The sequence below is a fragment of the Plectropomus leopardus genome, chromosome 17, assembly GCF_026936395.1.
Source record: "Plectropomus leopardus strain MGB_pleo_1.0 chromosome 17, ASM2693639v1, whole genome shotgun sequence".
Taxonomy (NCBI): Eukaryota; Metazoa; Chordata; class Actinopteri; order Perciformes; family Serranidae; genus Plectropomus; species Plectropomus leopardus.
Genome location: NC_142192.1, coordinates 22,628,920 through 22,651,285, shown reverse-complemented (window position 1 = coordinate 22,651,285; position 22,366 = coordinate 22,628,920). Strand labels below are relative to the sequence as shown.

Sequence of the window (22,366 nt, the reverse complement as noted above, 5' to 3'; positions counted from 1 at the left end):
GCCATAGGTCCGACCTTCACTCACACATTCCTCTTATCCTTTTGCACATCATCCAGCAGTGGCATTAGTTAGGTAAGAGATGGACTCAGACACAGTGATGGTATTTAAAGACAGAGTGCCTCCCTTTAGCCACCAGAGGCCCCAACTTATACTGAGAGCACCATAAGAATTTGGTAAGGAGGACTTAACTTTAATTCTACACAATCATACATATATACAGTTTTATACGCTTTAATTTCATACAAAAAAAACAATGTACAGGTGGGGGAACAGGGACTATGACCTATTGGAACTCAAAAATAAATACCGGCAACAGGAGTTGTGTGTGGCTCATTGGCTACCACCAGGAGCTGTGTGCTTTACCTCAATGGAGACACTTCCAGTCCAACTACATCACACATGGAAAAGGCAGTTTGATTTTTTTTTTGTTTTAAATGTTCCCATGACTAATGCTGAACTACTAAGAAGTCACTGAGCAAAACATTAATATGAACGTGTCACCCACACCATCCCACCCCTACACACACATGCACGCACACACTCCCACGCAGAAAGCATTGCAAAACATAACAAACATATATCTATCAATAAGACAGACCACAGAGGCCTGTGTGAGTGTGGAGTGTCCATTACCATCATGATCTCATTGGCGAATAATAACAGGCCTATAAACACAAGGTTAAGGGTAAGAGTCTCCTCATGAGGGATAATCCTTTCAGACGTACAAAAGAAACATGGAAAATTTTACGCAATGCAAGTGCTCACTTAACAAAAATGTAAACAGAAACTTGAGACACGTGTCTCTGCTGAAAATGCTTGCAATTTCCGAGGAAATACAATATTCAATTTGAACGATTCGATGTCAGCATAATAATCTTGCATGTCTGCATGTTTAGAATTATCTCTGTGAGGACTTGCGCTGCATATACAGCTCTATCGCCTTTGTATCCGCTCCTTAGACTTCAGAATCCAAAGACATTTCTTCCCCAAAACTTGTGTAACTGGTTTTGAAGTGCTCATTACCTTAATAAAGGTGAATTATTTTCTTTACATGCTGATGAAAATAGTAGACAGATGGACGGAAGGTAGTTCAGAAGTCAAAAGGAAGACGGGAGCTGCATAGAGGGCTACTTTGGGTACAATCTTCTTTTTTTATCCTCTGAAAGAGGCTGTGGTGGATAGAAAAGATTAATTCTTTTCAATTATTCTCCAGTCTTCTGTGGGTGTATTTTGGTCTCTCTGCTGCAAAAACATGCCTCTTGTGGCTGCAGAGGTGGACGTCAGAGGGGCAGGGTGGAGGAGCAAGAAGTTAAGGTGTCCATGCTTTAATGACAAAAGACAGAAAACATCCAAAGCCCCATTTAATTTAACAGTTCACCTGCTCCACATATAAAAAGACTTGATCTCCTCTGTCATTCAGTCTTTGGAGACTCGTGGGTCACCGGCTGATGTCCCGGTTGCCCTCCCAGTTCTTGCTGCTCCCCGCCTCGCCAATCCCCCCGTTCTCAAAGAAAGGGTGTTTGAGGGAGTCAGCCAGCACCAGCCTCTTGGAGGGCTCGTACTCCAGCATGCTTTCAATGAGGTCAAACAGCTGGTGGTGCTCCTCCGCCTCCGACAGCAAGTATCGCTGACAGGGGAAAGGGAGCAAGGACCATATTAAGAGCAGAACTGCAGAGTTTTTACTTTTTAGCCATCACATTTTTTCATTCCACTCCCCCTTACCCGCAAAGGTTTGCAGTTTTCTCTGACGTATTTCCCTGCTGAGGAGCTCTCGTCCCAGTCCAGACGGCCGCGATAGAAATACTTTTGCTTCCTGGGAGGGCACAGACATCAGTGTAAGTGTGTGATTGTTGTTTTCTATATAAAAATAGGCATTGGTGTGTGTTGGTGGCTCTTTCAACACTTTGGTATGTTTATAAATTCTCTCACCTCGTCTTACGTATCATCCTAGAGGGCACCGGTCCCAGTATTCTCTCCATCATGGCCAGGTGCTCCCTGTTGTCATGAGTCTGCAAAACACAGTCATGATTCAGCAGGAAAGAGGGACAAACAGAGGGTGACTGATTCTGAAGATAATCAGGGTTTAACTACTGCCACATATAGTGTCAAAGACAGTCAGAGCTCACAGTGCCACTAAGAGTTAATTCCTGCCAGATTAACACGAGCCATGCACACGTGTATGTTTCACTGTTTGGTTAGATACAGGCCTGATCATCAATATCAAAGTAGAAAAGTCCTAAGATAGTCCTAACTGGTCTAAAATCATGACTTTTCTCAGCGATCTTGGATAATAAACACATCTTTTGGGACTGTAGAAATTTAGGAACAATATCAAAAATGAGATAACAGTCATTTTAAATGTTGATTTACCTCTGATACCACTGCATTATATGTTGGGATGTATACCAAGAAGTACACTCTATGGGGATAAATTGTATATCCTGTCTACTGGTATTCGTCGCGAAAAAATTGTTTCCTGGTTCCAAATTCAACCACCCAGTGCAGAACAATGGATTAGGAGACGCATGTACATAATGGAAAAAATTACTGTGCAGTTGCAATTGAAAAAGGACATTTTTGTACACAGATGGACACCTGTAATTCTGTGGTTGACTAAACAGAAGAATACATACACCTTTTTCCCCCTTTTCTCTTTTCCTTCCATTCTCTTTTCTCTCTCTCCCTCTCTCTATCCTGTCTTCCCTAATGCTTTTCTCTTGAAATGTATTTTTCTCTCTCAGAACTTTGATTTGTATCTGAAAATGTTAAATGAGCTGTTGTGTGTGATCAATGTATTCTCTTGATACAGAATAAAATTAGTTTTAAGAAAAAAAAGTCATGACTTTTCAGGACTGATATAACATGCCCATGACCATTCACAATGTATAACATGAACAGTATACTTCACATAAAATGTTTATGATATCGTTATAGACTGTCCACTAACATGGACCAGTAGAGCTCCCACAGTGGGAGACTGGCAACCCACAGTCTGGTTGACCCAACAGCTCATTTGGTCAAATAAAGACATATAATATGCTCCATACCTGCAAACTAGCACGCTCTACTTTCACAGCAACTAAAACAAAAAACACTTCCCCCTTTACTCCCATCAGTGCATATGGGTAACGAGATCGCGGCCTTCCAAAATATGAAGGTTTTGCATGAATCGATGGATCATCATTGCGCGGGATATGTACGAATTTTTGGGCATTTCTTTTCGTATGAACAGTGAATGAGCTTCCCGAACAATTTTGTTCCAAACAACAAAATCCCATCATTTTTCTGAAACTTTCTGTGATTTTTCTGATTCTGTGACTTTTCCAGGTTTTCCATGACCATGAGAACCCTGTAAAATTCTTATCTGAATGAGGCCTCAGGTCTTGGCTGCAGTGGGGTGTCATACCTGAAACAAGGTGAAGCCCAGGTAGAACTCAAACAGGATACAGCCAATACTCCACACATCACAGGGATGGCTCCAGCCCAGCTCTGAAGGCCGAAAACGTGTCGAATAAATTAACCATTCCACGCTGAACATCACACAAAATTACTCAAATAACTCAGTATTAAAGCCACGTGGGGCAATTCAGTTTATGGCATGAATACGAGCACAGTAATCCATAGATTAAAACAAGTGTGTTACTTTTTACTTATCACATTATGCGGCCCAAATAGATCTCCTGATGTACACTGAACTGAATCAAAAGAAGAAAAAAATCCCCTTATCTCCTGCAGAACAGGGCGATTTAAAACGCTTTTCAACAGAGGAATGCTGAGCTGTGCTTGTTTCAACTGGTAAAGCTCATTCTGTTCCTACAAGAACTTGCAGGTAAATCTTTGATCGACAGAGAACTGATTTGTGCCAGCTAAAACAGACAGACGTGTTTATTTCCAAACTGATTTCCTTACTGGATGTATGGACCTCTTTCTGTGTTTGGTTAAATTACATAGTCCTTTCTGAGCAGAGGTTTTCAATTAATTTAATGCCCCTCCTCACCTAATATGACCTCAGGGGCACGATAATGCCGCGTGGACACGATGGTGCTGTGATGCTCGTGGTCAAAAGTGGCACTGCCAAAATCCACCACACGTACTGCTGTGCTCTTAACCGTCCGCTCTTCTCGCTTCTGTAATAAAGAAAACAGTGTTTCTTGAGCTTTGATGGACTTTCCTAAGAAGCATTATGCAAAGTGTGTCTCTAAGTAATGCTGGTTTATGGAAATTTTTAGTCCAGCAGTTTTTTCCCCCAAAACTGCAGCTGTGGGTTTTTTATATTTATTCATGAGACTGCTACACAACATTTATTGGCAACATTTCAACCAAGATAAACAATGTTCAACATCACAATAAAAGTGTTTCAGGCCTCCACTGAGGTCTATAAACAACAGATGTTTTCACCTCTTTTCCCTTTATACTCTACTGCCTCTTACCTTCTCTACATTGAAGGACATTGTGAAGTCTGAGTTGACAAATAGGATGTTCTCAGGCTTCAGGTCTGTGTGTGTCAGCTTATTGTCATGGAGAACTACAAAGAAAAAAACAATAGAACGGATTTTAAGTCTTAACTTTTGCCAGCAAATGAACTTGCAGCTACTTAAAACAATCCATCTTCTGATGATAATCATTATAAAGATAACATTTAAAAAAAGAAAATGGAAAACAACACTGAAGTAGTAAAAACCCACAGAATACAAGCAAATATTGACATGTGAGATTGTAATAAATTGGAAAACTCAAAAAAGACCTCACCAGGAGTTCTACATTACAAAATCATTTTCCTCATAAGAAGCTTAACAAGTTGATAGAGATACTATAATGCCCTCATGTGGCTAACTGCTGTCTACCAAAAACAATAGAGGCTTTCAGTCCAGCCACTTAAGGGCAACTAATGAAGACATGTCATCGCGTGGGGGTGTTTGTTAGAAAACTACACTTATTTCAAGGACATCAAGATTGAAAAAAAAAAGTAATTACTTTACGTTATGACTACACTGAACATGCTTAATTGACTGCTTTTACTAATTAGCAATATGTTGAGATTTATATATTTCTTGCTTTTATTGATTTCTTAATTCTGCTTATCATACAAGTTTATTTTGTACTAAATCCAAATACAGGACATAAAAATAGACTTACATTTCACAGCGAGACAGATTTGGTAGGCCATGTGTCTGACCTGACCGATTGAGTACGGCAGGTAGTTGTTCTCCTTCAGAAAGTCGAAGGTGCTGAGAGCTAGCAGCTCAAAGGAGATGCACATGTGACCGTGGTAGTCGAACCAGTCATACATCTGTACACACAGGCTGCAAAAGATAAACAGGATACAGGAGGTTTGAGCATGGTGCAGTGGATCATTTAAATGCAAACACAGCTAAATCTAATATTTTCATCAAGGCTAATCTAGCACATCATTTCCTGGGTGAGGCTTTTATCGAACAACAAGAACTACAGTATCACTGCACTCCATTAAGGGAGTGTTGCTTATGGTTAAGAAGTTAATTTGACTGCAGCAGCCAGAACTCACAATTTGTTATCAGGGTCCTTTTCATTGATCTTCTCAAGTACATTTATCTCCAGACGCGCGGCTTCCTTGTACTTCTCCACATTTTTGATAATTTTCAGAGCAACACTGGCTCCTCCTCTGAAAAAATCATAAGACATTTTTAAGTAAATCAGAGAACATACATTATATTTGTAAGCAAACCTCCTTAGAGGGAGTTGATGCTGCAGAAAAGGGTGTGAGTAAATTGCAGACACAAAATTGACATGATTTAACTTTACGATAAAACACAAATCTTGATATTGTGACTATGACAGCAACATCTCTAAAACCGGGAATATTAGAAGTCCCTCCAAGAAATAAGCACCTTATCAATGCAGCTTCAGTTGGTGAACAGACTAGGGTTGTAACTAACAACTACTTTCATCATCAAGCACCTGCCTATTAATTTCTTGATTAATCTTTTGGTCTATAAAATGTCAGAAATAATAAAAAATGTCCATCCCAGTTTCTATATGCCCAAGGTGATGTCTTTACATGACATGTTCTGTCAGCCCAAAACCCAACGATAATCACTTTGATACAATATAAAACAAAGAAAAGGAAATCTCCATATCTGAGGCATTTTCTACCATTTTCTGCATGAAAAATCACCTTAACGATTAATCAGTTATCAAAATAGTTGGCATTTACTTTGTGTAATCAACTTATCGATTAGTTAACTAATCGTTGCAGCTTTAGAACAGACATGAACAAAGAATTTGTGTCACGTTCTGAAGGAACCACCCTTAACTTTGTTATTTTAACACGGCAAAAATGTTCATTCATATTTACTTCTTAGTAGTCTCTATACCAAAACAAAACCAGAACACACAGGAAATAAGTGTACAGAATTAAAAATGTAAATATTTCAGAAAAAAAAAACAACTACAGTTGCAAGTATTTATGAAGTGTTACCTCCCTTTCCACTTAGCATGTCTTAAACTCTCTTGGGTAGACAATATGAGATTTATAAAACTCATGTTCTGGTGTATTTACACCAGCTTGCACTCAAGGCATGTCAAAAGCTAAATATTGATTGTTCAAGCTACCTTTTGTTACGATTACTACTACTACTACTACTACTACTACTACTACTACTACTGACTACTACTGTATGTAATTCCTGTATATTCTGGTTGTATTATAGTAAAGAGACTGCTGTGAAATAAATACGCATGATCATTATAACCTTGCTTAAGTGACAAAGTTTAGGATGGCCGAAGACTCTGGCACAGCACTGCAGGTTTGTAGCACTATCATGAGAAAATGAATCTTCCATTATGGCTCTAATAGGGAGAAGGCACACAGTCACGAGGCTGAGATCATTTGCCTGCAGTAAACTGTACCATGTTATCAACGAGCCAGCGGGAAAAAACTTTGCAGCTGTGGAGAATCTGATGAAGAGGTTTGTAAATGTAAAACAGCCACTGGAAACAACTGTAGTAATCAATATTAAAGGTGGATGTTAAATACTCTTCTATTTCGGCTCGAGTCTAACCCCTGAGGAATGACACAAGCACACTTGTTTCTAAAAATCAAACAATAAGCAGGTTGTTTTTTCGACTGTGTCGACTGATACACACCTGCGGTGGTCAATGCACTGCATCACCCTCCCAAAGGTGCCTTCCCCCAAAGTGCTGACAATCTCATCTGCAACACAACACAGAGAGAAAAGGAGGAGAGAGGGAGGGCGGGGAAAGAAAGAGCAGCAGCATTAGACATGTGGACTTAAGCAGGAATACATAATGCAAAAGTGTAGACAGGCGAATCAATTCTAGCGCCCATCCCCTTTTCAAATGGCTGCCTATTCAATCTGGCAGGCACTTTGAGGTAATCTATGAATATTAAAAGCATAACACTATGAAGATACATGTGAACAAAATGAGGGAGAACATGTAAAGCGCTCCCTTCATTTGATGACCAATTTGCAGCCATCAAAAATAAGTGCACATCCTTTCAAGATGTGGCTGTCACGGGATATTGTGTAAAACTGGAAAATTATTAGAATTTTACTGTCTAAATGTGTACCTAATTTAGGAATGTGCATGTCAGATGTTGACTAAAAAAATGAAAATAAAATCTCTGAAACCCTCACAGTACGAAAAAGCTATTTTAAGTTACAGATTTTGAACTGCAACTGAGATTTAATCTGAAACGCAACAGAGAGAAACAGCTGCAAAATGGGATTCTAGTAACCTGTGTAACACAGAAAATGCTCCACAGCTTAAAATCCTAGAACAAAAGAAGAAGGTATCTAAAGTCCCTCTCAAAATCGTCATCATTCTTGCAATCCACCCTACCATTTCAGCTAGAGCGAAGAGCATTCTAGCAAGGCATCATCATCATCAGGCACTCCCATGTCATGTAAATGCTCTATGCTTTAATACTCATATGGAGAAGGGTTACGATAGAGTAGTGGCAGTGAGTACATCTCTCTTGCAGGACGTCCCCACTCCGACAGATCAGGTGCCCTTCCTCGTCGTCCCTCACACTCAGTGCCCGCGTCCGACTGTCGCTCCGCTGTTTTCACACCCAAACCGCCATCAGCAGGTCACGACACGACCGGAGGGAACAGGGGGTTTTCGGGGGCAGCCGCAGCCACGGCGTCAGGCCGCACAGGTAGACGAGGAGGGAAGAGGAGGGTGGTGTTGGTGGTAGTTGTGGTTGTAGGTGGGTTTGGTGGTCATGGGGCGATTCACGCATGACACCACGTGAAGGAAATATATAACGATAGGGATATAGTGCAAGGGAACAAGTCAAAGATTACATGTTGTCCTCTGCTGCTCTCCCCCCTCTACCTTTAAACCACAGCTGCTTACAAACAAGGAAGCAACTGGCATATCCATTCATCAACGCAAAAAAAAACAGTAATATAACTAACTCAAAACTTATCAGGTTGACTTTCAGATTAGACAAGATGGAAAATAAAATAAGAGGACCAAATGTAATCAAACAGGAAACATTTAACCATAACCCCAACATATATAAAGCATCAACTTCAACCCCTTTCTCACTTTAAATTATACTACTTAATACAAACGTGTGGCTAAAAATAACCCACACAAAAAATATATTTTAACAAAGCTAAGACATTTAAAATGTCAATAAATTCGAAGAAAAAAATGCATTCTTTGAATAAAAAATTTGCAGTGTTTGGCAGAACATTTTCACTTTTATTAGCCTATCTGCACTAATGTTCACAAGTGGCCAACCAACTGTTACCACAGCATTTAGGCCTTTTACAAAAGAATCATGACAACATAAAAAAATTAATTTTATGAAAGGTAGGGCCACAGACACACACTTAGATGTGACCAAGTGCTCGGCTTTTAAAGGAAAAGTTGGGAAAGCTGTGATGGGCGTGTGTATAAAGAGCATCAAGAATTAGTGGATGATCTCTAATGAACTACTGAAAAAGTATCTGCATAAAAATGAAAATACTCTGCCAAAAAGAACTGTGAATTTACTCAAAAAAAAAAACACCGTAACAAAAAATAAATAAACAAAACCCCTATGACAGAACAAAAATAAATCATAAAGATTGTACTACTTACCAATTCCAGGGGCTGTGGAGAAGAAACGGTTAGAGAAAGACAGAGACAGAAAGAGCTGAGGGGAAGAGACAGAGATGGAGGAAGAGAGGATGAAGAGAGTTAAGACACAATCTCAGGACTGCCTGTACTCACCGAGGAGGATGGGCTATAGGACCTGGTTCTACGCCGCCTTCGTTTGTGCTTACGCCTGCTGCCTTTCCGCCGGTACGACTCGTCCCGTTCGCGCTCCCTCTCGCGGCCACGTCGGTAGTCATACACGTTTGGGGAGAAGTCGCGTGGATAATAACTTTCAGCTGCTCCATGGGGCTCCCTCTCTCTGTCGCGGTCTTGATCTCGGCTCTGATCCAAACGTCTGTATCCCTCGCAGTATCGTCGGTCAAAAGGCCGGTGCTCCGTAGAGCGATTGTCATAGCTACGACTGAATCATAGGACAGGGGCATACATTAAAACCCAAAAACTGACACAAAACCAAACCCCCAAAAAAGTTAGCAAAGTTGGTTCTTGTGACTGAAACTACAGAAATGTAGACATAAAACTGCAGCGTAACAGATCAAATAAATCTCACTATACCAGTGTTCCTACAACCTAAAGCAGGTTAGATTTAAGACTTTTAAATACTTTTTTAATGCCACTCAGAATCAAACTTAAGATAATTTTTACAAAATATGAAATTGAAGAGGGGCAAAAAAATGACCCAACATCAGTGGTTTAGGGTTAGGTAAAATTTAGCCTAAATGTTTATTGTAACAAAAAAACATAATTTCTTCTTTTCGTGGCAGAGACGAGAACAGAACTGGGAAATACTTGGTGTTTGTTGGCAGGTTTCCTTGGCTGCTGTGTGTTTCTCACTGTATGTGGGATTTCACTGCCTTGATTCCCATTATGCATTAAATACACAAAGCTTCATATGTTTTGGCTTGTACAGGTTTCAGACATACCACGAATTCTTGATTAAGTAGCTAATTTTTATTGAATTTACACTTTCCCATATCTTCAATGACGCAATGACAGTAAGCTAGCAGACAGTGGTTACTCTGCCCCGAGTGTCCCGGCCAGAAACATAATGAGTGTTTTTGTTTTTTCTATGCTGATCTTCCTGATATTAATGCAGTAAATTATTTTTTATTAAAAATAGGTGTTAACTATTAGTTTGAGATTTTACAATACAATGTTAGAAGAAAAATCATAAAATCTTTCTTCCCATGTGTTTGCATTTTTATGGTTTTTGAAAGACTTATTTAAGACATATGAATACTAATTAAGACCTTATTTTCAGATTTACAAATCAAATGCCTTTTAAGACTTTTTAAGGATCAGTGGGAACCCTGTTTACACACATACATACCTCCTTGAGCGTACAAAGCTTCCTTCCTGTCTGTGTCCTCGTCCCCGCCTGTCTCGATCTCGATCTCTGTCTCTGTCTCTGTCGCTGCTGGAGGAGTAAGAGGGTGATCTTCTGTGCCGGTGTCTTCGCCCTCTGTCTCTGTCTCTGTCTCTGTAACGGTCTTGGTAGCTGCTTCGACTGTCTCTGTCCGAAGACGAGTAACGTCTATTGTGAGGCATCTGGAAGGAAAAAAAATTAGTTTTTAAGACTTTTTAAAAAAAATATATTTTCTTAAAAGTTCAGGAGATGAAAGAAATAAGAACTACAGAGCACTGTGGGAGATCCCTTTTTACATTTAGTCCCTGTTCAACTTTTTCTCTTTGCCAAATATTCCCTCAAGTGGGACAGCTATACACTGCCAGACTCAAAGTGAGTTGTGGGAGTCAGTAGGAGGAAGAGTTGTAGGAGATACAAATAAACAAACTGGCTCCGAAACGAACTGCACATGCAACCCCTCGAAAGTAAATAATAACTCCGCCGTTTAAAAATAGCTACCCCTAAAGAAAAACAAGCTAACTACAAAATTCAGATCAAATGGGCTGATTGACGACAACAGTTGAGTAAATAAATGAGTTTAAACAAGAAAAACAACGTGGTTGTGAGGGAGGCCTACATTTGAAGAAACACGCAGTTCAACGACTTTAGGAGCATAACTATGAGAAATGTAACCTATAAATCTGCGCTGCAGCTACAGACACAACTGTTGAAGCAGGCCAAGAAGTATACGAAAAGAAAACAGTGATCAAATGTAGGGATGCATCTCAATAACCCTGTTGCATGATCCTGTTGACTATTAACAACCAACCGCAGGTTAACGTAAAAAAGCGTTACTTATAACGATTGTGAATCGGCCATTTAACATTGATGTTATCATTACATAGTATATAAAACGTTGTGCCATTGTGAGTTAAGCTTTAACTTAGAAAAATCTACAACAAACCCGCGCTCCTAGTTCATAATACGCTTGTGCAACCGTCGCTAACGTTAAAGCTTATTTCCTACCGATGCGTTTTTAATGTTTATATCAGTAAGCACCGACACATTTTAGTTTTAAAATACCAATATATGACAGCAAAATAGATTTAAAGTGACTAACCAGATAGCTAACTGCCCAACAAGCGACTCACTGGCTGTTAGCATGCTGTTAGCAACATTAGCTAATGTAAATACTTTGACCGCCATCTTAGCTTAGCTACGTCGGTCAGTTAGCATAACAGACTTTCGCTACTAACCGTTTGATCGGACTCACGCTGATTTAACAGCAAATATATCATATTTACCGTTTTAGCAGCGAGGCCTGTACGTTTGTCCCACAAGAAATCCGTGTTGGCGTTCCAGTTTTGTCTTTTTAACGTCTTGCTGAGCCCGTCTTTGAAAGCTGTGTTGCTAGCAGGCAGCCAGCTTTTTTCCTGCCTTTCGCTCGTAGTTCTGGTTCAGACTGGCGGCTCTGACGCCTCCCTGCGCCCAGAGTCAAACTCAGTCCCGCATGAGCATGTTAGCGCAGGACTCTGCAACACTCACAAATACATCAGGTCAGAATGGCATGTCAACCAAGTTTTGAATAAGTATAAAAGGTGACTGATTAATATATCTTTAGCTAGACTCTGTTGTTTTTTGTATTTTATATATAAACAAGTCATATCTGTGACCATTTAAACCATTTGAAAGATGAGCATACTGGTTTAATTTCTTTCAAAAACACGGGGATAAGGCAGCGAGCAACTTTACAAGATATTTTTATAAGTTAGGAAAAAAAAGTTAAAAAGTTACAAGAAAATCACCATATAATATGCAAAAAAAAAGTTAAAAACAGAAATGACCTAAAAGTGATGAAAATGTAAAGAGTTACAAGAAAATCACCGGATAAAATGCAAAAAAAAGTTGTTGTTTTTTAAAAAAAAGGACCTGAAAGTGATGAAAAAAATTACAAGGAAATCACCGTACAATATGTAAAAAAAAAAGTGTTAAAAAAGCCTAAAAGTGATGAAAAAAGTAGCCTATATATTTTTTATGTAGTTTATTTTTTCAGTAACATGATTTTAAATATAAAATTATTACGATTATATTATACAATTATAAATGTTGTTGTCAGGACATTTTTCCATATTCTCTGAATAATTTTCCAATAATCCTCCCCTCTTTTTTAAAACTGTTTTTTGGGCATTTTTTTGGTAATTTTTTTTTTTCTTGGAATTTGTGGGACATTTCTTGCCAAGTTAGTCATCGCCTGTTTTCCCCATGTTTTTGAAAGGAATCAAACCAAATTGTTTCAGGTTTCAAAGGGTCGAACAGCTTGCAAAAGGCGTCTGAACGCAGAACAAGGACACTGATGTCGATCCAGGGTTCAAAGGGTTAACATCGGGACGGACATAGTTTTTCTTGTGCTGTGTTCAAGACGCCTTTCACAAGCACTTAAATAATTTGAAAGAAAAAATAATAATAAAAAATGAAAAAAATGAGCAACTTGGCATAGGGAGCCGTGGAAACTGCAAAGAATTGGGAAAAGATGACAAGAAAATGACGCGAAAATATTTTATTTGTTCATTTTTTTTTGTTTTTAAAAGGAATGGTTACATTATTAAAGGTGTATTTTTTTTTAGAAATGGGAGAAATTTTCAGAAAATTAACAAATTTAAAATAATGTCAAGGAAATATGTAGCCTACATGTGTTTGTAAATTAGCATTTTTTCAAGACATTCCTTTTTATTTTATTCTTTTATTTTATTCCTGGTTGTTGTTTTGTTTTTTTTTTTATCTTTTTTTGTGCAAACTTTCAGCTCATTTTCTTTATTTATTTTTTCATTATCATTTTTTTTGTAAAATATTCTTGCAATTTTTGAGTAATTTCTTGTTAAGCTTCGTATTGCCCTCTCCTAATGTTTTTCTTAAAAAAAAAACACAATTTGGTCAGTTTTTAAAGGGCCAGATCACATTTTGACTACTAAGGCAAACCTATATGATTTTCACTTACTTTTAATGGCATTTTTCCTTTAACATTTATCTTTTAACATTTTTGGTAGCCAGAAACTGTAAAAAAAAAAAAAAAAAAAAAATGGAAAAAACTATACCAGGGTTTCCTTCACATATGGAAAATTATGTGGTGGTCAACAAAAAATGAATTACAATGTACAAAACATAGGTCAAAAATTACATAAAGAGAAACATTCCAACAAAATTGTTTTAACAAAGAGATACTAATTTTAGAAAGCATTCATGGTTTTTGTAAATTTAATTTGTTATCACTCTGATAAGATGTCATTACATTTTGTGAGGAATGCATTATGACTTGTTTAGGACTTGAAACTCAAAAGTGTAGGACTTGGGACTTGATTTGGGACTTCAGAACAAAGACTTTCTCCTGCCTCTGTAAATGGGCTTCTGTAGTTTGCGGTTTTTGGTTGCAGGTACATCAAGAGTGGATGCTATATTTTCAACAAAGTTAAATTACGCTTAAACATTTTTAAGAACTTTAATAACTATTTAAGAGCACAAAAACTACAGAACAAATACTTTAAAAATCAACTTATAAAAACAAACAATGTATGCATTCATTATGTGAAGACAGCTGACAGTTTTTAGCCGCTCCACGGAGGTAAAACCTTCAGTAGCACATACTATGAGTCCCATCGTGGCCCTGCGGAGCTACGCTGGACTGTAAAGCAATTTTTGTCTTCTTGGCCAGAGAAGTAATTGCAGGTCACTTAACAAACTTGGTTTCAAACTTACTGAAATGCTCCACAGTGATATGAACTGATACCTGTCACAAACATCAGGCATGTCTGACCTAAAGGAATTTTCTCCAAAGGCAACTGCGTCGATGAAGAACAGCCGTGCTGACCGCAGCAGGTGGGAATGAGTCAGTGGGGTCTCGCCAGCCCCTCTGGAACGTGCAAAAACAGCCGCTCTGGCTTTTGTAAGAGCAACCAGCATCCGGTACTCTTTACACATTAATGGTCCCATCAGCGTGATGATTTTGATTATTCTTAAGTATAAAAGATAGGGAAACACAGAAGAGATAACTTGAATATTACGAATAACTCAATGTTGATTTCAGTAGTTTAAAAATGTAATTTACCTTTGACTGTGGGAGACATTTCCTCCTGCTCCTCCTCCCTTTTCTCCTCCTGAAGCTTGGTCAGCTTACTAATGTGTTGCAAGTATGTGGACCCTTTGTAAATCCACTCTTTACGTTGATTTTTCTAAGATTGATGACACACAAACTAGTATGAGTCTCAGGATTTAAATAAATATAACAAAGGATAAATATATCCAGAACAAGCTGGAAATAAAGAATAAAAAATGATGTTCACAGATACTGACCAGAATGAGAACCTGCATCAAGCTGCAGTCGATCGTCTGCACCTCACATTTCTGCAGGACTCCATCAAATTCTGCATTAATCATTTGTCCCTCCTTGTACTGGGTCTGACGCGGGTAAGGCCAGTCATTAATATACTGCTTCAGGAAATCCTTGTGGGTGTCATTCTTAATATCATCCAAAGGGTCTTTCACTGTCGGAGGGAAAAAGGATCAAAGTTAGTCACTCTGGCAGTTAGGTATGTTAATACTATCATAAATACAGGCGCTCCTCTTTCAATGAAACTCATTGTATGTAGTGCATAGTGCCTATTTCTCACCTCAAGTGCCATCATATCCTGTATACCTGGATACTTTTCAAGCCTACTGGTAGTAAAATAATAAGTGGAAAACTGTTTGACCAGTGCAAGATGGGAGCTCTGATTTTGAATTAAGGGTCTATCTATCTCTATCACGATAGATCAAGCTTCTATATTTTTATCTCTTATACTATTTAAATTCAATATTTTTTATTCTTCCTTTATGTTAATTGTTTTGCACCAAAACACCAAGTCAAATTCCTTGTATATGTAAATGTACATGGCAATAAAACTGGATTCTGATAGATAGATAGATAGATAGACACAAACATACAAACAAATACTATGCAATCAATGTTGAAATATTAATAAAAACACCCAAACTTACGTGGTCTGCTCACCAGGCGAAGTAAAGGTAAGCCAACATATACTGGTTTGTGATCATCAATAAAAACCAGGAACCTGGAAAAAGAAAACATGTTTGTTTTGGTTTTTTTAAATCAAACAATTCAGCTGCTAAACCAGCTGTATTTTATCTCAGAAACTGACTGCTCATATTTTTTAATGTTATTTTTTTTGGTATTATTGCCTTTATTAGATAGGACAGGAGATTGCTAGCGTAAAAGGGGGACAGAGAGGGGATGACATGCAGCAAAGGGTTGCAAGCTGGAATCAATCCCGCCGCGGCAAGTACACTGCCTTCACATATGCGGCGCCTGCTTTATCCACTGAGCCGCGACTACTCACACTTTAATCTGATCACATCTTAAAAAGTTATGCATTACACACACACACCTCATGCGATTTTTTCTAGAGGGGAGCTCCGCCATGATGCCAGGGCTGAAATGGCACTGATCAGCTTTACGTTTGACCGCCACTCGAGCACCAACATACAGCTCTTCTACCTTTGGCTTGAAGTTAAAGGCGATGTGGTGACCAGAGAGTAGTTTCTTCCTCTTATCCTCAAAGTAGATCTGGTATTTCAACTTCCCGTCTTCTGCAAACAAACAAACAAAACCGTCTTTAAGCAATGTCATATCCGCGCATCAGTCATTAGTGGTTTCTACATTTCATGAACTTATTCCTCATCTCACCAGTTTTAACAGACGACATCACTTCAACCCAATCCTGCTCCTTTTAGAATTGATTTTTAAGTTTTCATTGATCACTTTTAAAGCTCATTTGGGTCTGGCCCTAAGCTACATAACAGAAATGTTGACTCCAAAAGCCAGTTTGCAGGCGACAAGGGTGGGGCTCTTATGGCCGGTGAAAAGTCGAGGCTTAAAACTAAAAGTGACCGTGTCTTTGCCATCAGGGCCCCTCGGCTTCGGAACAACCTGCCCGAACGAGATAAGACTCGCAGAATCAGTGACTTCTTTTATATCACGTCTTATAACCCATTTTATAGACTTGCTTTTATGTGATGTTGTTTATTTTAATTAATCTTTTTTAGTTTGTCTTTTATTTTTTTATTCCATCTCAATTGTTTAATTCTATTATTAGCGCTATTATTTCTGTGTTTACGGCTAATATTCTTTTAACTGCATTTACTCTTATTGGTATGCGTCGTTAATGTTTTGTAATTGTTTTTCTCTTTTTTAAATCTACTTTCAATTTTGTCTGGCCTTAGTTGGGCATTATTGCTTGGCTTTTATAGCTATGTTGCCTCTGCAAACCATTCTTGCTTCTGCTTTGCCCTGTTTGTCAAAGTTAAAGGTGCTATATTATTATTATTATTATTATTAGTAGTAGTAGTAGTAATAGTAGTAGTAGTTCTACAGATGAAAATTTGGGAGATAAACACTCTCGACTATGACAAACCTATTTTTTGCCAGCTCTGGGACAACTGGATAATAAGAGAACCTTTAGAGTTACAGCTGATAACTTTTATGAAAATAACTTGCAAAGAAAGAGAAGTACATAAAAAAGATGATCCACCATGTCTCTCTTCTTCCTCCTGCCTCTAATGGCACTCACTACCATCAACCACAATGCACTAAAACAACCAGTCACAGCTGAGAAGCCTCTAATGCAGCTTTCAATCATATCTATCACTGCTCGTAAACTGCAGTAAAAGTTTGAAACTAGGCAGCGCTAATCAAATATGAATTAAGAGTTTGTTACTGAATTGCCTATTTCTCAAAATGAGAAATTGCTCATTTTATGGCTAACCACCACATTAAAGCATGTTTTTGAAACATTTGAGGCAGTTACAGAGTCTTGATTTATATTTGATCAGTGATGCGGAGTTTGACTCCTCAGCTCTGACTGGTTGTTTTCATTCACATGCAGCGAGGCCATTGGAAGCACTACAAGGTGACAGAGTAGGCAGAGGAATATGATTTTTTTTCACAGATTATTTGTCTTATTTACTGCTGTGTGAATAAAGTGGCAGTTTCAGCTCCTCAGTAACCACTCACACACACTCACACTCCAGTGACGCAGCATCGCAAGCAATTTGCGGTTTACTATCTTGCCCAAGGATACTTCAACATGTTGGCTGGAGGAGCCAGGGATCAAATCCGCTGACCCTCTGATTAGAGGACCGCCCACTCTACCTCTGAGCCACAGCCGTGTTGCATTCTGCAACCAAATAAATCTTTTTTTCTTACCTGTTGTTATCATTTCTGTGATTTTCCCCTGCAGCCATCTCATGTCCTTCTTTCTGGCCACGACGTCCATGTTCACGCTGAGCTCTACTTGTGGCACACTGGGAGGGGTCTTGGTATCTTTGTCAGAGGTTTGACGAAGACATGATATTACGACAGGGCGTGACTCTGTCAGTAGAAAAGGAAAACAATATGTGACCACCAAAACCGATGAAGCGATGATCAAATAACCACCATATCAGACAATTGTAAAACAATCAGACTTAGTACGCCCAATAGGATGAAAATGTCTTCCAATTACAGTTACAAAAAACAAAACACGTCGATGGTCTATACTGTAATTTGCCAATTGGCAGGAAAATATCACTTTACACTCAAAACAATGCAAAATTGCTTTGCATCAGCTGACAGACGTAAATGACCACATAAACTTTGGTGATAAAATGTCTTTCTCTGGGTTTTCCCATGAAAAGAGCGATAGGAAATAAAGAATTAAAGGAATTAATGCAACAAAACAGTATTTGATTAGTATTTTTGTATCTTGGGGCCATTACCTTTACCTTTTGATGTTGGTGCTGATGTTTTCTTTACGTTGGTTTCAGCATCAGTACTGGCACTTGCTTGTGGTGTGGATGTTTTCATTTTCTTGACCTTTGCATTGGTACTCGCACTTGATGTTTTTGTTTCGTTGACCTTTGCATCGGTATTGGCACTTGCTTGGAGTGTTGATGTTTTCGTTGCATTGCTTTTCGTACTTGCGTTGGGTGATGCGGGACTTTTGAGAAGTTTTTCTGACATTTTGTCCATTTTTCTCCTCTTGCTTGACTTTCTGTTACTACTTAAAAGAGAATTACCAGAATCACTTGAGTTATGTTCTGGTTCCCACTCCATATCAGAACCCGAACTGTCAGAGAATTCATCTTCGCTGACTTTATTCTGTGTTGTCCAACTAAGTAAAGACCTGATCTCACTTGTAGAAAGTCTGTTCAAGACAACCACAAGTTTTCTCTTTCGAAAGACACTGAGAGCGATCTTTTTGCCATTATCTCCCTTTAGGTTCTCACTGCCCTTAGGAGTAGGTCCAGGAGGAGTCGGAGAGTTGGGGATGATATTTCCTACAAAGGAAAATAAACAAAGGACAAACAAACTAAAATAAGCCAGTTTGCATGTTTGAAAAAACTGAGCACATAACAATTGACACATACATACAAAAAGTACATTTCTTTAATTGACCCAACAATTTGCAGCTAACCACAACCTGATGCATTATCTTCATCATCAGAATCCGTCTCTCTGTACTCCCACCCCAGCATAGAGTAGAGTTTCTTCACAACCGCTTCACACGCAGACACAGACCTGAGCCACATCAACAAAAACACCATTAACCAAGTGAAAAACAGAGAGAAACATTTAGAGAAAACAAATGTACTTAAAGTACTCAGAAGGGAGCAGTACTCATTTTTAAATAAATAAAAGAAACCAAGTTTACATTTTTAATACAAATATATATATTTTTTATAGGGACATGGGCACACCATCCCTAAGTTGAAGTATTTTTCTTATTTTGCACAAAGAATAATATTACATATACAGTGACGCATTGTATTTTAGGTCTCCATCTGCTGCTGGGCCATCATTATAGGAGTGTGAATAATATTATGTTAATTCCACTATAGAGGAGACTTCACTCAGTTTTGCTACCATTGTCTTATCATATGTTCTTTCCTATTAGCTGGCTCTTTCATGCCATCTACAAAAAGCAATAAACAACATATGAGAAGTTGTTTTCACAGAGGTAACCAAACACAGAGTTTTTACATGAGACGGATAAAAGCATATACTTAAAACACTCACTCGCAGAGCTTCAGGAAGAGGGCAGCCTGTTTCTCCCTCCTGTCCAGCACAGATTGCAGCAGTTTGCATTTCTGCAGAACATCTGAGGTGAACAGATCATTCTTCTTCACCTTCTTTCTGATCCACTTTTGAAGCTCCTCTGTGCTCATCTCCATCTCATCCCCCTCCATGATCACTGCAACACACAAAGTTTTAAATTGTGTGCTAAAGGTGCAATGCTTAGGAGTTCTCCCCATTGAAAAGCGTTCCCTCCCTAACCTCCCTAGCTGGCAAGTGTTAGGGACTGTTCATTATTAATGAGTGAGGAAGAGGTGGTGCAAAACAGCTAAATCAATTTTTAAAAAAATTAATAAATAAATAAGTACCTAGTGGGGAATTATGGGTTGTTTTTTTTTACTATGGTACTACTATGGTAAAGACATAAAACTTTAAATGGTAATATTTTGCTTTTACCTTAAATAACCTCTGATCCCACAACTCTCTGGAGCAATTTTGAAAGGCATGTTTTCTTTAAAATTTCGCGAAATCACACAATTTATCATTGCCAGGAAATGCAAAAAACAGAAAACAATATTTTTTTTCATTTCCAATGATCCATTAACACATAATTTTGAGGGAGGATTTGCATTTCACTTAAGAAACTCGATTTCTGTTTTGTTGACAGCTAACACCTGTGCAGCTTGCTAGTTGCATTGGCTCCAGTGTGACCTACATTTGGTGTTATTTATGGTGGAGAGGGGATGATTGATTGGGAAAAACAGTTATAGCCTTGGGGAGGGTCAAGATAAAAAAAAACCTCCCTCCCTCTGATAAATAAAGCACAGTCCCTTAGATGGTGTGAGTCATGTTTAGGTAAGGTTAACACATATCGATGGGGGAAAAGTCTTCAACACAACACCTGAAACACTGATAAACAGTGGGGTCTTTCCCAGTGTTTCCAGTCTTTATGCTAAGCTAAGCTGAATGTCTGTAACCTTGAGTATAACTGACAAAAACGCTTTGCTTTCAGTAGCTGTTTGTGTCTGACGTGTTTTTTTCTTTCTTTAACAAAAAATAAGTTAAATTATTGATTCTCCATAATGGGTAAAGTAGCTGACTTTACCTTTTGAAGTGACAAGCTAACATACAGAGAAACTTTCTCCATTCAACTGATGAAAGTAAAAACAGCCGTCCAGTATTACTGCAGTCTACATGAACATCATTTTGCGGTGTTAATTTCAAACCTAAAACGAAAGTAACAGATGTAATATAAAAACCGTTAGATTACCAGTTTAGCCGATACACCTGAACACAGAAAATGTGAAGTCCCTAGCTAACAACGGACCACAAACAAGACATTTACGCTGGAGTATGTCCATCTGAATATGTCCTTGACGCGGTTTCTATTGTAAAGTGAAGCATTAAGTTTTAAAATACTTTAAAAGAAGAAAAAGTCTTACCCACGGATGTCTGGTGGGTGTGCTGTGTGAAGCAACAAGCACCGATGTGGTTGCACGGACGCTTTTTGCCCTCACCGTCGACTTCAAGGCAGCGACTGCCTGGAAAGCAATCACAGCAACACCAGCACAATCCAGAGTGTAATCGATACTTTTAAAAGATATAAATTAATTTGTGTTATTTAAGCATTTTGTGATGAAAAATTTAGCTAGCATATGTGAAATTACTAATAAAACAAAGCGAGGGTTTACTTCTTTGTTGAATCAACCTAATTAGGCTAGCTGCTTTGAGCTAGCAAAGCTATGCTCTAATAAAAATTCAACAAAAAAGTGAAAAGGTATATAAATGTGATGATACTAACAATGATAAATATGCCTTGAAGGCAAGAATGAGGGCAAAAATAATCATCGGGCCCAGATGTTACTGTAGATGTTTCTTCGGCTCGTGCTGCTGCAACGAGCCGCGAGCTCATTGCTGCCCTCTGTGCCTGTACAGACACCAACAAGTCTATATGACTTCCTTATAATACATCCATGGTCTATATCAGGAGATCATATATATCTCATATATATATATACTTTAATTCCATGGTTCTGTTTCTTGCACTGTTACACTGTTACTTGTGTTACTTGTTTTGTTTTGCACTGTAAGACTTGTACTTTTTATATTTTATATTTTATATTTGTATCTTCTATTTTATCTGTTTTCTTTTTCTATATTTATGTTGCACCAACCCACCAGAACAAATTCCTCGTATTGTGTTAACTATACCTGGCAATAAACCTTTTTCTGATTCTGATGCTGATATATATATATATATATATATATATATATATATATGTGAAAGAAAAACATATAAGAAAAGGGGTTTAAGGGGGGAGGGGGGTGTAGTTTCAAAAAATCAATACATTGGATATTTTTCCTAATCTTTAATTAAGAACACTTTTTCCTCCATCTCTTTTCTTAAAAAAGGATTTTCAGGAAATTAAACCAATTTTTTGTTCAGGTGCATGCAAAAAGCGTTCTGAGCGCAGCACTAGAAATCTGATGTCATTTCAGGTTTCTGAGGGTTGATCCAAAATAAACCCGTTTCTTAGCTTTGTAACCCGTAAACATAATGCCTCCAGTCAGTCATGGCTGTTGCCGGCACACAGGCATAAAAACATACAATTAGGAAGCACCTTATAGTAACATAAAATGTCATCATGAGGCTCTGAAGGCATCATTACTCAGAGATCCCCAAACCATTAGAAAAAAAACAGGATTTAGAGGGGTACCAGGGGATGAACCAAAGACCCCAAACTCAAAATAAGACATGAAAAAATAAACATCTGGCATAACAGTGTAATACTGACGCCTGTAGGCTGAAG

At 38.3% G+C, this 22,366-nt stretch overlaps 2 protein-coding genes across 2 annotated transcripts; both read right to left on the bottom strand.

Moving 5' to 3' along the window:
* Window positions 1-215: 215 nt before the first annotated feature.
* Window positions 216-11,952, bottom strand: clk2a (CDC-like kinase 2a). Its single transcript, XM_042506171.2, has 13 exons — window positions 11,761-11,952; window positions 10,442-10,659; window positions 9,229-9,514; window positions 7,972-8,062; window positions 7,126-7,192; window positions 5,525-5,641; window positions 5,137-5,303; window positions 4,431-4,525; window positions 3,998-4,127; window positions 3,407-3,489; window positions 1,930-2,009; window positions 1,723-1,813; window positions 216-1,627 (listed from the first exon to the last, which is right to left on the bottom strand). Exons 2-13 carry the CDS (start codon window positions 10,657-10,659, stop codon window positions 1,439-1,441), a joined length of 1,614 nt encoding a protein of 537 aa, XP_042362105.1. The 5' UTR covers window positions 11,761-11,952; the 3' UTR covers window positions 216-1,438.
* A 1,983-nt stretch (window positions 11,953-13,935) lies between these two features.
* LOC121958155 (uncharacterized) lies at window positions 13,936-21,108 on the bottom strand. The gene is made up of 10 exons (XM_088090742.1): window positions 20,999-21,108; window positions 19,560-19,734; window positions 18,964-19,061; window positions 18,260-18,820; window positions 17,709-17,873; window positions 15,892-16,093; window positions 15,485-15,558; window positions 14,801-14,991; window positions 14,556-14,679; window positions 13,936-14,462 (listed from the first exon to the last, which is right to left on the bottom strand). Exons 2-10 carry the CDS (start codon window positions 19,727-19,729, stop codon window positions 14,458-14,460), a joined length of 1,590 nt encoding a protein of 529 aa, XP_087946868.1. The 5' UTR covers window positions 19,730-19,734; window positions 20,999-21,108; the 3' UTR covers window positions 13,936-14,457.
* Between the last annotated feature and the right edge of the window lie 1,258 nt (window positions 21,109-22,366).

Coding starts and splice junctions, on each gene's coding strand:
- LOC121958155 (XM_088090742.1), bottom strand. CDS start 19,729: ATGGAGGGGGATGAGATGGAGATGAGCACAGAGGAGCTTCAAAAGTGG. Junction 19,062..19,559: donor CTCTTCCTGAAGCTCTGCGA/GTGAGTGTTTTA, acceptor GATGTGGCTCAG/GTCTGTGTCTGCGTGTGAAG. Junction 18,821..18,963: donor TGATGAAGATAATGCATCAG/GTTGTGGTTAGC, acceptor TTTCCTTTGTAG/GAAATATCATCCCCAACTCT.
- clk2a (XM_042506171.2), bottom strand. CDS start 10,659: ATGCCTCACAATAGACGTTACTCGTCTTCGGACAGAGACAGTCGAAGC. Junction 9,515..10,441: donor AGCTTTGTACGCTCAAGGAG/GTATGTATGTGT, acceptor CCTATGATTCAG/TCGTAGCTATGACAATCGCT. Junction 5,642..7,125: donor CAGTGCATTGACCACCGCAG/GTGTGTATCAGT, acceptor TGATTTTTTCAG/AGGAGGAGCCAGTGTTGCTC.